This window comes from Podarcis filfolensis (genome assembly GCF_964270895.1).
Source record: "Podarcis filfolensis genome assembly, chromosome: 17".
NCBI lineage: Eukaryota > Metazoa > Chordata > Lepidosauria > Squamata > Lacertidae > Podarcis > Podarcis filfolensis.
The window spans coordinates 5,790,875-5,806,648 of NC_139621.1; the positions used below are offsets into that span (position 1 = coordinate 5,790,875).

Consider the following 15,774-nt stretch of genomic DNA (forward strand, 5'->3'; position numbering starts at 1 on the left):
CTCCCTGTTTCCCACAGGTGGTTTGGCGATACTTGCTAAATGTCTATCCTGATGGGTTGACGGGTCAGGAGCGCATGGATTACATGAAGCGGAAGACTCGGGAGTACGAGCAGCTGAAGGGGGAGTGGGAAGCTCGTGCCAGCCCCGAGGACCTGGACTTCATTCGCAGCAACGTGCTGAAGGACGTTCTGCGAACAGATCGCACCCATCCCTACTATGCAGGCTCAGATGACAACCCCCACCTGACAGCCCTGCACGACCTCTTGACCACCTATGCCGTCACCCACCCACAAATCTCCTATTGCCAGGGCATGAGTGACATCGCCTCCCCCATTCTGGCTGTCATGGACAACGAAGCTCATGCCTTCATCTGCTTCTGTGGCATCATGAAACGCCTGGAGGGCAATTTCCAGGTGGATGGTGAAGTCATGTCGGTGAAGTTCTCCCACCTCAAGCTTCTCCTCCGCCATTCAGACCCAGAGTTCTACTCCTACCTCCTCTCCCGGGGCGCTGATGACCTCTTCTTCTGCTATCGCTGGCTGCTGCTGGAACTCAAGCGTGAGTTTGCCTTTGAGGATGCCTTGCGCATGCTGGAGGTCACCTGGAGCTCCTTTCCTCCTGACCCTCCTGAGAAGGAAGTGGAGTTGGTGGGCCCGCCGGCCAGGCCCGGAGACAGCAGCCAGCCTGTTCGAAGGAGACACATGTTGCGTCCAGCTTGCAGTTTTGAGGCAGCTGGGGACCAACCCTGCCAAGGGGCAGTTTCTGATGAAAAGACACTAGTGAAACAGTCTAGCTTTGGGGAGTTCAAGTATTACAGCACTCATAATGAGGACAGTTCAGAGGATGACCCATCGCCCAGATTTCAGCGCTCAGTAGAAGAGGACGAGGACTGTAGCAATGAGCAGGATCCATTGATCCAGACAACTAACGTGGCCAAGTCCTTTTCTGCTCCATCCCTTCGGGCCTTGACTCCACCCTCTCGAGACTCAGCCTCCTCCTCAACCAACGGCAATGAGGAAAGCCAGTCGGATGAGGAGAAGGGGGACTCTGTGGTTCACACCCCTTCCTCTCCCTCCCGTGGAACTGCTGCCCCTTCTCCTGTTGCTGCAGTCAGCCTGCCACCCCCGCAGGAGTTTGGCAGAGGCAACCCCTTTGTGCTCTTCCTGTGCCTCGCCATCCTCCTGGAGCACCGAGACCATATCATCAAGAACAACATGGACTACAATGAGCTGGCCATGCATTTTGACCGCTTGGTCCGTCGTCACAACCTGAACAAGATCCTTCATCGCGCCAAGGCCCTCTTTGCCAACTACCTGCAGTCTGAAGTCTGGGACTCTGAAGAGGGTGATGAGGCAGCGGCTGAATCTCCTGCCGCGTTGTGACCCCACCCCCCACCCCTTTTCTTCTCTTGACATGTGGGGACTGGTTCCCTGCTGCCATTATGGTGCAAGCACTGATGTGGAAGGGTGAACAATGAGTAATCCGGCTTGGTCTCAGCTCTACAGTAATCTTCATGGGAGGTGGCCTGGAGCGGCTAAGTTGGATTGTCCTACTCAATACACCTTCTGTGTCAAATGTACTCTGTTTTTATCTATCTCTTTGTGCAAATATCTTGGCAGAGATGTTCCATCTATCTCCTGTGCCTCCTACCCTTCCAAGTGCTAATTATCTTCCTAGGAAGATCTACCCTGGAGCAGCCAGGTTTTACACTCTGTTAGCCCCTTTCCCTCCTCCTAGTCAATACTTGACATGCATTTTCCCCTCTTATCTACCCACTTACTAATGTCCTCCTTAGAATGTTGGTCACTAAGCAATCAAGATTGATTTCTGACCCTTCTGTAACCTGGTCTCTTCCGTTCTGGGCAGGTTTGCCAAAGGCATTTTTAAATGCTGAATCTTGATGTGACCTTAATTTCCCTGCACATACGCCTCTCTGCAAAAACTTGCCTTTTATGCTGAGTTATTCAAATGTTTTTGCCCATTTGGGTTTTTTAAAAGCACTTTATTTTCTCTATAATTTTGTTCATTCCTCTAGTATTGCCTTTCTGTTTTAGCTTGAAAGCGCTTTTTAAGAACTGAACTTGCAGCCTTGGAAAAAATATGCTTGGTGTGTTTAAAAGTGGACTTGTAACACCCCATTGCCCTTACTGGCCGGTTTTTAATCCGAACAGGTTGTCCTTTTTTAAATTGGGCCATCTCAGTGGTCTTTTGTGAATTAAATACTCACAGGGAGTCAAGAGTCTAGTAAAAGAGTGGATTGGGAGAGTTGAATGGAGTCTTGATGCCACAGTGCTCTTATAGATCTTGCTCTTGGGTAAGTAATACCTTGTGTCTGGCTCACACACTTTCTCTTAACTAGCGTTCTTCTCAGCTGATGTATCATCCAAGATTTGCTTGCTGTAAAAACAGCCATTGCCTGGTCAGGTGGGTTTCGTTTCCAGTCTCTTTAACTGGCTTTCTTATTTAAACGCAGGTTGCCAAATTCTTAACAATTGTTTCTCTATGCATCTTTAGCTTGCAGGGCAGGATTGCGCTGGAACATGTAGCAACAGATTCTGTATCATTAGACAGAGAGAACTCAAGCTGCTTCTAATCTTAATGCATTAATCTGAAGTCAAATAGTAGCAAATGGTAGTAGTGTTTGCCTCTTGATAGAGAAAAAGTGTTTTGATTCTTGAATCTCCATTCTTGCTGTTTCTAGGTTAAACTGGAAACCAAATCACTTGTGACCCTGTGTTAAAACTGTTTGATTATTGAGGGTTGATACCTGAATAGGCTGTGCTGCTACCTTTCTGCCTTGGAACAGACTGGGTGGGAGATGCCGTAGGTAGGACAAAAAGTAGACTGTGTTGAATACTGTTCAGTCAGTAGCACCACTTTTCCGGCCAAAAGGTACATTGTTGTTGGCTCACTCTGCTTCAGATGAGCAAAATGGGCTCAACCGTGTCCCTAAAGGCCACTGGAAACATTCATTTGTTTTAACTCCAGTGTTAGGGTTCAGTTTCCATTTTAGATGTGCAATTCCTAGATTCAGTGGCAAATTATTTTGAGACTCCCCCCTCCCCCCTCTCTCTTAATGTTGGGGGTGCCACAGTGTGCCCTGTTCTGCCCCCCCAATTCCTCCATGTGTTCATTTGCCTGCCTTAATTCACAGCTAGCTGTGGCTTAAATCCCCAGGGTGGGTTTCAACTAACTAGTTCTGCTGTGGAAACCTGCGTAAGGACATCTGCCTGCACAACAGGGCTGCCCATTCCCTCCTTCACACCCCCTGAAATTTGCTCTGAGGGGTCAGGAGAATCCCCAGAACAGCATGCGGGAGGGTAGAAGAGAGGGGTCATTCTGTCCAACAAACTGAATGATTGCCATAACACTACATTAAATTCCTGCTCCAGACTAGAAATATTTGGGGAGAAGCTTAGAAAAAGGATATACTGGAAGGTGGGAATGAGGTAAAGCTTTTCAGGCCATCACATTTTTTCTAGCCAGAGCAGCCTTTGCACTAACATGGGCTTTTAAATCTCTGCAGGCCAAGAGCAGAAATCGGCAGGGGCCACAAAGGAGGCTTGCCATCAGTAGTGAGGTCTTAAGCAGCTTCCTTTCTTGATTGGTTGGAGTTAGGTGAATTTTAACAACCTGAGAACCATCAAAGTCAATAAGAGAGAATCAAAGCAGGGCTAATTAAAAGGGACTTCAGATAACTTAGTGCCACAGAGGCATCTGTACTTCATTTGGGGGGCAGGATGCAGAACTGCAAGTCCTATCTATCTGTATTTTTTAAAAGGCATGAGCTCATTCTTTTAATGAAATGTCCACCAGAAGGAGCTGTAGCTTAGTTTAAAACAATGAAGCTACATTGAAGGAGGTCGGTACAGCTCTCTACACCCTTTCACCAATCCCTTCCGTATTGATACTGATGGCAGATGGCAGTAGAGGTGAAGAACAATTAATCAGTAGCCATAAGTCCTTTTGAGAACAGAGGTCAAGGAAATGTAGACTAACCAGTTTTGGAGCTACATCCATTACATAGGTCCCATATTGTCCTATTTTTTAAAAAAGAAGGTGATTCTGGATGAATGCAGAGTGTCTAGCTTGGCTTGCAAAAGGTGGCTCATACACACACACCCCAATAGGCTTCCTACAGGATGCTGTTGGAGTCACTATGTCTGAACCAGGTCTCCTTGGTTATTTAACTTGCAGGATGTCCCTACATTATAATCAAGATGCATAGTTCCCCTTTGCATTGCGGACAGGATGCACATCAGCTCCCAACCTTTTGGCCATGCTCAGAAAACTTCCTTTCAGGATTGTAGTCCTCAAAGTCTGGTGGTTTTAGGCTGATTGTCTTCCTCTGCCTGCCTCACTCCCCCCCCCCCCAAATACTGCACCATGAGGAACTGAATCAACTATCTGAATAATACAATGGCTTTAACTGACATTGGAAACGTGATTGGTTTATTAACAGGGGGGTTGTTGGGGAAGGAGGAGTTGCTTAATTAGCATTACTTGTAGCTTTAAGGTATGCCTGGATATTATTTGCTTTGGGAATTGGGAGATGACCCCTTGCCACACTTGTCTGAGCCCCTGTTCCTCCTCGCTCTTCTCTCCCTCCTCCCCTACTTCTGCCACCACCACGCAACCCTCCTGTTCCCTCTGTGTGCCTCTAGCGAAGGAATTTTGCCATGAGGCAGCTGCCCCGTGGAAGAAAGACCTGACCCATGGGTTGTAGTCCACTGGGAAGCTTTCCTAACTAAAATAACCAGGATCTCTTTTTTGTGTGCAGCTCCTGTTAGCATCCATGAAGTCTGCACAGGAGAAGTTCCTTCATTAATAAAGGGTAGCGATGATATACAGCATGTATGGCTGTATCTCTGCTTCTGAGAATCCACCAGGGGGCAGTCTTGCTTATCACAGGGGTACGGTATGTTACTAAGCTCCATCTCTCACTCCCCTAATTTCTGCTTTCATTGTACCTTGCCTCTTCCTGGCATTGGAAGCCAAGCAGAAGTTTCACAGGCTGTGACGTAAACTCTGTTTTCCGTTATTCCACCTTTGGAGCCTTCTTGCTGCACTTGGTGCTGATGGTCAGATTCCATTGGAACAAGACTTCTACCTTATCCAAACTTGTTGCTCTGTGTTATATTTATAAGTGTGTGCTTTTGCTCTGCCTTCATATTAGTTGTGTGCTGCTTATTTATTTTGCAAGCTTTTTGGCGGGGGTTATTTTAGTTTTGGGCTGGGATGTGTGCACAAACGCAAAGGTGTTGAGGGAGGGCTGTCTGGCTTTGAGGACTGTTTGTGCCAGAATCCCACTACACATGTTTGGCCTGGTTTTTATTTTTTGTGGGATAATTTATATAGGCTTCCCACCAGCCCTGAACAAAGTTATTCAAAGAGCTTCAGCCGAAGAAACGCCTTGTTCAAAATTATTTGAGTGAAAATTCAAGATATAAGGGTGTCCAATAATGTTCATAGGCAGAAGATTTGGGATTACAAGAGATGGGGTATTGAACTGGACTTCTGTGTGGCTTTCATATGAAAAAATCTCAGTGGATTGTGTTCCCCTTTCAACAAATAGGAGGTAGAGTGCCATTTTGATTTTCTCCCAGCAACACCAAAATGTTTTGTTTATCCTGTATATTTTCAAAGCTTAAATTGGAAGCTTAAATTTGTGTTCACCTGCTGAGAGAATGGAAGCATACGAGCTGCTTTCTTGTTAACCCAGCCTCTCTTTTGTAGATCTTGAAGCCTTTAACAATGTCCAGCCTACGTTCAGAGTCCAGCCTATGTTTATGCCTCTGGGACAAGTTTGCTTCATTCTTCTTCATAGCTTTGCTGACTCCAAATGGGGTCCAGTGGGGTCAGGGAGTCCCCTCCAGCCAACCCAATTTACAAATGAACTGAAAAGGAACAGCAAGTAGATTGGGTGGCAAGAAGCGAGGCCGTCGCCTTTGGAGTTCAATCTCTCCCCCATCCCACAATCTCCCTCCCTCTCATGAGATGTGGCATTCATAGTGCTATGTGCTTGAACGGGTCCGTCTTATTTAAAACATTTCTGTCTCATATATGTATGCAACTTCTTTCCACTTTTGATCCCCTCTTAATGTGTAATCATTCAGCTCAAATGGCCCTTTTTCTTCAAGGCCTCAGGCACTTTTGTCTCTCTTTGTTTTAAAGCTGATGTGATAAAGGAATGGAAATCTAAATAAAGCAGTGCTGCTTGCTGATTTCATTCAGAGCTGCTTTGGTGTGCCTGGTCTGCCCAGACAGAAATAATGGTGTTGGAAAGAAACCAGCAGGTTTCCAGCCCTAGAGGCTCACAGGCAGAGATGTGATGAGACGAAGGAGTGAACAGTTGGTAGACAACATATTATAAGTTGATACACACTAAAACAGCACAGCTAGAAAATGTGGACCTGTGTTAAAAGTCAAAATGGGGAAATTCTTTTTTAAAATAAAAATCTGTACCAAGAAAAGCTGAATCTGTTTACATGGAATAAACTTCTTCCAAGTAATTTATATAATTGCACTTTAGGTTACTTGTTGGATTTCTTCCTGTCGTGCAGTTGTTTAAAAGTACCAGAGCCAGCTTTTCCTTCCAACAGGGTGAAGTGACCTGCCTGAAGTGGTACAGGAAGTGGAAAGAATCTTATCTGTCGGATGGATGGATGAAGGCAGGAACTGGTGTCTGAATGGTGCAACCAGACTTTAAAATATTGGCCATGGTGTGTTGGAGGGCACCTTTCGGCCGCCTGCTTCAGGCAGCAGAAATAACATAGGCAACACTGAAGCTGCAGATCTTTCGGCAGTGACAAACATGGCAACCCTATCCAGGAAGGATTCAATATTTGATGTATATCCATACAAGCTTGGTAACTGGAGAGTTGAGGTGCCAGCAGTGAAACTATATTTTGTAGATGGCGAATACTTTGCTAGATTCTGTGGGTTGCGGGAGAATAATTTGACTATGGTTGATACTGGACTGGATTGCAACCATAAGGAACAAAAGGCCAGTGTTGTTATACTTGCATAGAATCTATCATAGTTAACTGAACACCTACAGTTTATTGGTGAATTTGCTTAGGGAAACAATAGTACTCCATGTATTACTAGGCAAAACCTGCTTAGAGTGCCAACTGCAACGAGAGTAAACATGGAAGGGTAGCTAAATAGAGATTGCTGTGGGGATGAGAGTGTTAGGAGGAAGTGTTAGGCAATGGGAAACACAGGCTATGTATCTGCAAAAGACATGGGCTTTACTTGGAACAGTGGAACAAGGACACTTAACCTCAAAAAGGTCATTGTACAGTTCTTAAATGAACTTCTGGTGGTAAGCCACCAAGAACTGTGTCGAATCTGATTCAGGATAACTTCATTCCATAACAGTGATGGTGTAAATCAAGGGTGGGGGGCATGTAACCCAGGGGTGGCCAGTGTGGTACCCTCCTGGTGTTGAACTACAACTCCCATCCTTCCTGGCCGTGTTGTCTGGTGCTCTTGGGAGTTGGAGTCTTAACAATACCTGAAAGGAGCACAGGTTTCCTTTTTTTAAAAAAAAATATTTATTGAGATTTTACAAAAACATAAGTTTAGAAAATACAAAGAGAAACATAGTAAAAGAAAAAGATAAAAAAACAAAAAACATACAAAAATTCATAAAAAATAAAAATAAAAATACAAGATACAAAACAAAAACAAAAACAGATAGATAAAAAAGAATTAAAAACAAATCCATTTTTTATAACTTTAAATTCGTTAGCTTGTTTCCTTGACCTCCTCACACCTCCCCTTTTTGTATTCCCATTTAAGTAATCAAGTCAGCAAATCCTTACCCTCTTTCCTTTTTCTTAACTCTATATCTTAACATATTGTACCTCTATATTTTCATCCTTTATCAATTCGTTTTTGCATATTCTCATAACTTTGTTGCTAATGCCACTTATTTTCAATCCAACATCATTTTTAACATTAATTAATTTTACAGTGTTTCTGAAGATAGTCTTTAAATTTCTTCCAGTCTTCTTCCACCAACTCTTCTCCCAGGTCTCGGATTCTGCCAGTCATTTCCGCTAATTCCATATAGTCCATCACCTTCATCTGCCACTCTTCCAGGGTGGGTAAATCTTGTGCCTTCCAATACTTTGCAATGAGTATTCTTGCTGCTGTTGTTGCATACATGAAGGAAGTTCTATCCTTCTTTGGCACCAATTGGCCGACTATGCCCAGGAGAAAGGCCTCTGGTTTCTTCAGGAAGGTATATTTAAATACCTTTTTCATTTCATTATAGATCATCTCCCAGAAAGCCTTAATCTTTGGGCACGTCCACCAAAGGTGAAAGAATGTACCTTCATTTTCTTTACATTTCCAGCATTTGTTATCGGGCAAATGATATATTTTTGCAAGCTTGACTGGTGTCATGTACCACCTGTATATCATTTTCATAATATTCTCTCTTAAGGCATTACATGCCGTAAATTTCATACCAGTGGTCCACAACTGTTCCCAGTCCGCAAACATAATGTTATGACCAATATCTTGTGCCCATTTAATCATAGCAGATTTAACCGTTTCATCCTGCGTATTCCATTTCAACAGCAAGTTATACATTCTTGAAAGTATCTTAGTTTTGGGATCTAACAATTCTGTTTCCAATTTTGATTTTTCCACCTGGAAGCCAATTTTTTTGTCCAAATTATAGGCCTCTCTTATTTGATAATAATGAAGCCAGTCTCGCACTTTATCTTTTAATTTCTCAAAACTCTGCAATTTCAGTTTATCTCCTTCTTGTTCCAAAATTTCCCAATATTTTGGCCATTTGGCCTCCATATTGAGCTTTTTCTGAGCCTTCGCTTCCATTGGTGACAACCACCTTGGGGTTTTATTTTCCAATAAGTCTTTGTATCTTATCCAGACATTGAACAATGCTTTCCTGACAATATGGTTTTTAAATGCTTTATGTGCTTTGACTTTGTCGTACCACAAATATGCATGCCACCCAAAAACGTTGTTAAAACCTTCTAAGTCCAAAATGTCCGTGTTCTCAAGAAGCAGCCAGTCTTTCAACCAGCAGAATGCTGCTGATTCATAGTAAAGTTTAAGGTCTGGCAGGGCAAATCCGCCTCTTTCCTTTGCATCAGTTAGTATTTTAAATTTTATTCTGGGCTTCTTGCCCTGCCAGACAAATCTAGAAATATCTCTCTGCCACTTCTTGAAACAGTCCACAGCTGGAGGGAATCCGCCATTACCGATGGCGCCGCCTCCGGAAGTGCAACACGATGTAGTGCATATAATGCGTAGCTAGAATATTGCCTCAGATCTTGAGTCATTCCCAGGTCACACTCTTTCTCTATGGAGCTGTGATTCCAAAATGTGTCACATCTAAACTCCAACCCATCATATACAGAGCGGAAAGAAAGTGCAAGCAAGAGCCTATATCTTGTCATAGCTACATCTTTGATTTACTTATGGAAAGAGTAAACAGGACAGTTGGTTAGAGCATGGTGCTGATAATGCCAAGGTTACATGTTCAATCTCCGTATAGGACAGCTACAACTTTCTGTATTGCAGGGGGTTGGGGTAGATGAGCTCTAGGGTCCCTTCCCTTGAGTTCAGAAGATTGTGCTTCTAGGGAACCTTGGCTCACTTCGCCTGGGCCACAGCTGTTTGATAGAACCGAATTTTCCAATACGATCAAACCTCGGTTCTCGAACAGCTCCATTTTCGAATGTTTTGGCTCCCGAACGCCAAAAAACTGGAAGTAAATGCTCCGGTTTTTGAATGTTTTTTGGAACCTCAACATCTGGCGCGGCTTCTGCTTGAGTGCAAGAAGCTCTTGCAACCAATTAAAAGCCATGCCTCAGTTGTCAAACGTTTTGGAAGTTGAGCGGTCTTCTGGAATGGATTCATGTTCGACAGCCAAGGTTTGACTGTAGTTACTTTCATGCTGACTGCAAGATGGAGCCAGTCGGGCAGAAGGTAGGCATTATGTAAAATTGCAAGGATAAGACAGGCTGCAAGTCGCAGAGTTGCTGGCATCATGGTGATATTGGCTCCTCTGACAGTGGTCCTAATGAAGTCTGGACACCCAATTTCCAGCTCCAGCATTTGTCCCAATTCACTAACCTCTCTAGGTCAGACTACAACGCGTTATATGTGGGATTGCCTCTGAAGACAGTTCAGAAAGTTCAGCTGGTGCAGAATTTGGCAGCCAGGTTGCTCACTGGAGTAAGATGGTTTGAGCATATTACATCCATCCTGGCTCAACTGCACTGGCTGCCAACTAGTTTCTGGGCCCAATTCAAAGTGCTGGTTTTGACTTATAAAGCCCTGAACTGTTCTGGACCACAATATCTCAAAGACCACCTCTCCCCATATAAACAGTTCATCATCTGAGACCCTTCTTTGTGTGCCTATTCCATGAGAGGTCAGGAGGGTGGCAACATGAGAACGGGCCTTTTCTGCAGTGGCTCCACATTTGTGGAATGCCCACCCCAGGGAGGTTCGGCTGGTGCCTTCATTATACATCTTTAGGCACCAGGCAGAAATGGTTCTCTTTTACCAGGCCTTTGGCTAATTAAACAATTCATGGCTTTTTAACGTGGGGTGGGGTGATAGTTTTTGTCTCTTACTACGTTATGTATTTTTGTGTTTTTATATTGTAAAACTGGCCTGTGATCCTCGGATGAAAGGCAGTATAGAAATAAATAATAAATAATCAAATGTCAAATATAAAGAGCAAGCTGTATTGTGAACTGGGGTTCACCCCTTTTATGAACTGCGGGGTCAGTCCTAGAACACCATGCGAAGCAGTGTCTGTGAAAAGTTGCCTTTCTGCTACTCCTGAGAAACAGGTAATTGGCTACACACTGAAGCTCCAGGCAGAGCTTTGGCAGCCAAAGAGGGTGTCCCTTCCAGAAAGATTTCAGCCCTGGCCTGGCACCTCCCTCTCTGTAACTGGCTGTTGATAATAGGAAGAAGCAACATGAGAGCTGGCAAATAGTAAAGGGCATGAACCTCTTCCACATCGGAGCTTAAGGTTGGTGATATACTAAAGCAAACAAAAGCCTTCAATGATCGGTTGTTATGAGAAGCTGCGGAACTGAAATTTCCGTCATCAAACTGGATGACAGCTCTTTTCTATTTTTTGTCTTACCGTTGTATTCATCATAGCATTGTACACAAAACACTTTAGAAACAGTAGTTGGCACAGCCAAATCCCAATGACAGTTTCTCAGGGTTTGCGTAAGGACTTGTGGTAGGTCTCTAATCACAAACAACTCAAGGGAGTAGGAATTGTCCAGGATTTGTCATTTGCTGCTGCAGCAAATGATTAGGACTATATTGTTGGCATCCATCTGTCTCGAGACAATGGAGTGCTCCTCCGGGGGTGAAGTCCAGCCACTGCATGAGTAGTACCTAAGTGACGTCCCTGGGGCACAAGCCTGGGCAGCGTTCATGGAGGTCCTGGGCTGCCCAGACAACAGGACCCCTCCCTCAGCCTCACTGATGAGGTCCAGAAGAAAGCAGAGCAATATGTCTGGCACCAGCTTGGCTGCAGGAGTTGCTGGAAGGAGGCATACAAGGCGCCATCCAACCACCTTAGGGACTCCACTCCAGATTTGTGTAGCTTTTTCTTCTCCTGAAGATATCCTGCAAGGCAGCGGAGGGTTAGGATCAGAGTTTTCTTTCCCCCTTCCCAGGTTGACAAGCCCCATCTGCCCCTCAGGGCCATGTGCACACCTTATTTAAAAGAACAGCCCAGGTGATATACATGTATGCAATATGTAAATAATTCCATATATACAACATACATTTAAAGCACATCCACCCCTGCAAGGAATGCTGGGATTGTAGTTTACACCACACAGAGCTACATTTCCCAGTACAGTGGCACCTCAGGTTAAAAATTCGTTCTGGAGGTCCGTTCTTAATCTGAAACTGTTCTTAACCTGAGGTACCACTTTAGCTACTGGGGCCTCCTGCTGCCGCCTCACAATTTCTGTTCTCATCCTGAAGCATAGTTCTTAACCCAAGGTACTATTTCTGGGTTAGCGGAGTCTGTAACCTGAAGCGTCTGTAACCTGAGGTACCACTGTACCCTGAACAAACTAGAGATCCCAGCATTACTTTTTTTTTTTTTAGGAGGTGTTCTTTCAATGCATGGTGCCCATGTGGAATTACATATTGCATACATGTATATCATATCAGCTATCAGGATGCCCCATGCTTCATTCCTTCTATTTTTAGGTGTCGCCCTGTCAACTTGCCTGTCTCTATGCATACCCACACCTTGAAGGCGGAGCTGGATGTGGCTTTTTGCCGCCAAAAACAGCCCCGTCTCTAATTCTGGCAGTAAAATATTACGTCAGCCCAGGCAATGGGACCTTGTCCTCCATTGGACCTGAGAGCAGGCTAGTTTAGGGAAGGTATGGCAGGCTGGGAAGCAGCTGAGGGGAGGGCTTAGAAGGAAAAGCCAGAGCAGAAACAGTTACTGCTTCCCTCTCTTCGGCCACCTGAGGTGACTGCCTTATTTTGGCCTAATTTAGGGCCAGGCCTGGGTTGCCACTGTGGATAGTGCTAGTAAATGGGGGGCAGGGGCACTTGCCAAGGCCTCAATGGCTGTAAGGGCAATTGAACTGAGAGTGCCACAGTTTAGGTTTGCATGAGGCACCCGCCACATAACTTTGGAACCAGCCTGGGCCTCTTCTCATTTCTGAGTGACCTGCGTGAAGTGAGGGGATTCCTCCAAATGCTGGAACCTGCATAAAATCTCATGCCAGAGTAAACGGGTCTCTAGGATGTCACAAAATTGCACCCAGGAAGGCAAGGCTCTCATGCATTTCATAGGTTACCATTTCAGCCCACGTGTCTGGGGTAGGATCCTGTGTCCACCTCGGACTGCTCAAAATCTGGTATTGCTACATGCTCCCCTTTTACCCAAGTGTTGAGAAGCCGCCACGGGTGGCACTTACTGGAGTTCCTTTGGGTGGGAAAGCATTGGCGATTTGCAACATTTATGATGATGATTATGATGATTATTTATTTATATCCTGCCCTTCCCAGCCGAAGCCGGGCTCAGAGCGGCTAACCACAGTAAACACGGTTTACATAAAATCACAATCAATTAATTGTAATGCATTCTAAAATCAATTCATTCTAAAATCAGTTCAGAGTCAAATTAATGGCAACCATTGCGCTAGAGTCATGTGAGGATTACCAAAGGAGGGGGTCAGATTGTGCCTTGGCCAAAGGCTTGGTGGAACAGCTCCGTCTTGCAGGCCCTGTGGAAAGATGTCAAGTCCCGCAGGGCCCTAGTCTCTTCTGACAGAGCGTTCCACCAAATCGGGGCCACGGCCGACAAAGCCCTGGCTCTGGTTGAGGCCAGCCTAACCTCCCTGTGGCCCGGGACCTCCAAGATGTTTTTGTTTGAAGACCATAAGGTCCTCCGTGGGACATACCAGGAGAGGTGGTCCCGGCCGTATAGGGTCCGAGGCCGTATAGGGCTTTGTTTACAGCTATGCAGGTGGAACAGTGAAAGCAAACAAGCACCCCTGCTCAGATCCCCAGAGAGGAAAACATGCAGAAATGCAACAGGTGAAGTTTTCCTCCATTATTTACCATCTATGAGTTCCTCAGAGTCGTTTCTCGTGTTTCTCTTTTCCTTTTATGACACACTTCCATTACTGGGGGAGGATGGGGGTCCCTGGGAACTGGAGGGCTGGGTGTTTGCCAAGACTGGCAAGAGACCCACTGCACTGTGATCGCTGCCCTCCTCACTTGGCACAGAAGCTGAGCGGCAGGGAGAGAGAGAGATCTTGGTGCATACTCTATATGTCATCCAAAATATTAAGTCCTATGGGAGGTGCCTTGCCTCAAGACTACCGCAATCCTGGAGCCGGCACTGATGATAATATTTACTGTCTTCATGTCAAGGGTCTGGGCAGCAGTTCTAAGTGGAACGACATGACTGTCAGTAGGCAGGGAATTAGTTCTAATGGCATGGGTGTGATGTTTCTTTTCCCAGCTGGGTCAGACCTCATGACATGCATGAGACAAGGCTGCCTATTGCTTCAATTTCCTGGTGTGCTCAGCTCTGCTGTCAAACCATAACTCTGGGGAATCCTTGGGAACCAGGACTCTTGGGCTCTAGACCCAGCAAGGTGAGTGGAATTGATTCTATTAATGGGCTCAGGGTAATGGTCACACACACTTTCCCCCTTTTAGCGCCTCCTCTCTCTATCAGTGCAAAAGGGATTCTGCTCTGGTCAGACCTCACCTGGAGTACTGTGTCCAGTTCTGGGCACCACAGTTCAAGAAGGACACTGACAAACTGGAACGTGTCCAGAGGAGGGCAACCAAAATGGTCAAAGGCCTGGAAACGATGCCTTATGAGGAACGGCTAAGGGAGCTGGGCATGTTTAGCCTGGAGAAGAGGAGGTTAAGGGGTGATATGATAGCCATGTTCAAATATATTAAAGGATGTCACATAGAGGAGGGAGAAAGGTTGTTTTCTGCTGCTCCAGAGAAGCGGACACGGAGCAATGGATCCAAACTACAAGAAAGAAGATTCCACCTAAACATTAGGAAGAACTTCCTGACAGTAAGAGCTGTTCGACAGTGGAATTTGCTGCCAAGGAGTGTGGTGGAGTCTCCTTCTTTGGAGGTCTTTAAGCAGAGGCTTGACAACCATATGTCAGGAGTGCTCTGATGGTGTTTCCTGCTTGGCAGGGGGTTGGACTCGATGGCCCTTGTGATCTTTTCCAACTCTATGATTCTATGATTAAATGTTCGAATTATACCCTGCCATGCACATCTGCAGTGGAAAGTTTCACTGCTTTCGTTTTGGAGAAAACTAGAACCCTTGCTTAAATGGAGCCATTTTTGTTGATGAAGGAGGCCATTTTTACTTAAATGTGTTTGCCCAGCCACATGGAATACAAAATGACTGGCAGCTTTTTCTGGTGGGGGGAATTCTTATTGAGGAGGCAGAAAGGGAAGGAGGTGGGGCAGCCAGCCCCCTAGCTGCCCCTGAGTGGTCTCTGAGAAAGCCAAGGTTACAGCAACAGCTCCCTCTGCAAACCTCCGAATTCACACCTGTGGAGCCAGTCCGTACTTGTGGCGGAGCTGTATTCGTCCCAGTTGCGAATCTCTACGAAAGAATTTCACACAGGATTGGTGGGCGAGAAACATGGAATCTCAGTTTGTTCCTGAGGCTTATTTGTTCTGGAACAAGAGGCCTGACTCTGAGAGAAGGAATCTAGGGAGGCCAGTTTACTTTCTGCCTGAATCCCTGTCTCTTCTCACCACAGAGAACAAGCCCTGACGAGATCCTATTTGCCTCCCAAGAACTGGGATACAGTAATATTCTAGGCTCCTCCCTTGAATTTTCCAAGGCATGCACTCCCCACAATGTCTCCAGCCCCATCTAGGACACTCCTCTTCCTGTCCGAGAGCTCCAAACCAAGAGCTCTAGCCCTTCTTGTTTTATCCTCATAACAACCCTGTAAGGTAGGTTGGTCTGAGAGTTCATAACTGGGCACCACAGTCACCCAGTTAACTTCACAGCTGAGTGAGGATTTGAACCCTGTTCTCCCAGGCCCAGAGATCAGCTTCTGAGCAGACTTTAGGATTTCACTTTCTGGAAATTGCCTGCTGTTTTAAATGCTTTGCTGGAGATGCAAACAGAGTCCACATTCACCCCTTTCAACTTCCCCTCCCTCCTAATAGTACACCTGTTCCAAGAAAGAATCTAGGGGAATTTGTTCCCTTGATTCTCTC

At 45.5% G+C, this 15,774-nt stretch overlaps 2 protein-coding genes across 2 annotated transcripts in view; both read left to right on the plus strand.

Moving 5' to 3' along the window:
* The window catches only part of TBC1D25 (TBC1 domain family member 25), a 44,057-nt gene extending 37,616 nt beyond the window's left edge, over positions 1 to 6,441 (plus strand). Inside the window, exon 7 of the mRNA XM_083593519.1 lies at positions 18 to 6,441. Coding sequence (XP_083449645.1) covers positions 18 to 1,382 — 1,365 coding nt within the window. The 3' untranslated portion in view covers positions 1,383 to 6,441. The remainder of the gene's footprint in view (positions 1 to 17) is intronic.
* A 7,583-nt stretch (positions 6,442 to 14,024) lies between these two features.
* SLC38A5 (solute carrier family 38 member 5) overlaps positions 14,025 to 15,774 on the plus strand; it is a 66,736-nt gene continuing 64,986 nt past the window's right edge. The window contains exon 1 of the mRNA XM_083593590.1: positions 14,025 to 14,156. The gene's annotated coding sequence lies outside the window, so the exon portion shown is untranslated. The remainder of the gene's footprint in view (positions 14,157 to 15,774) is intronic.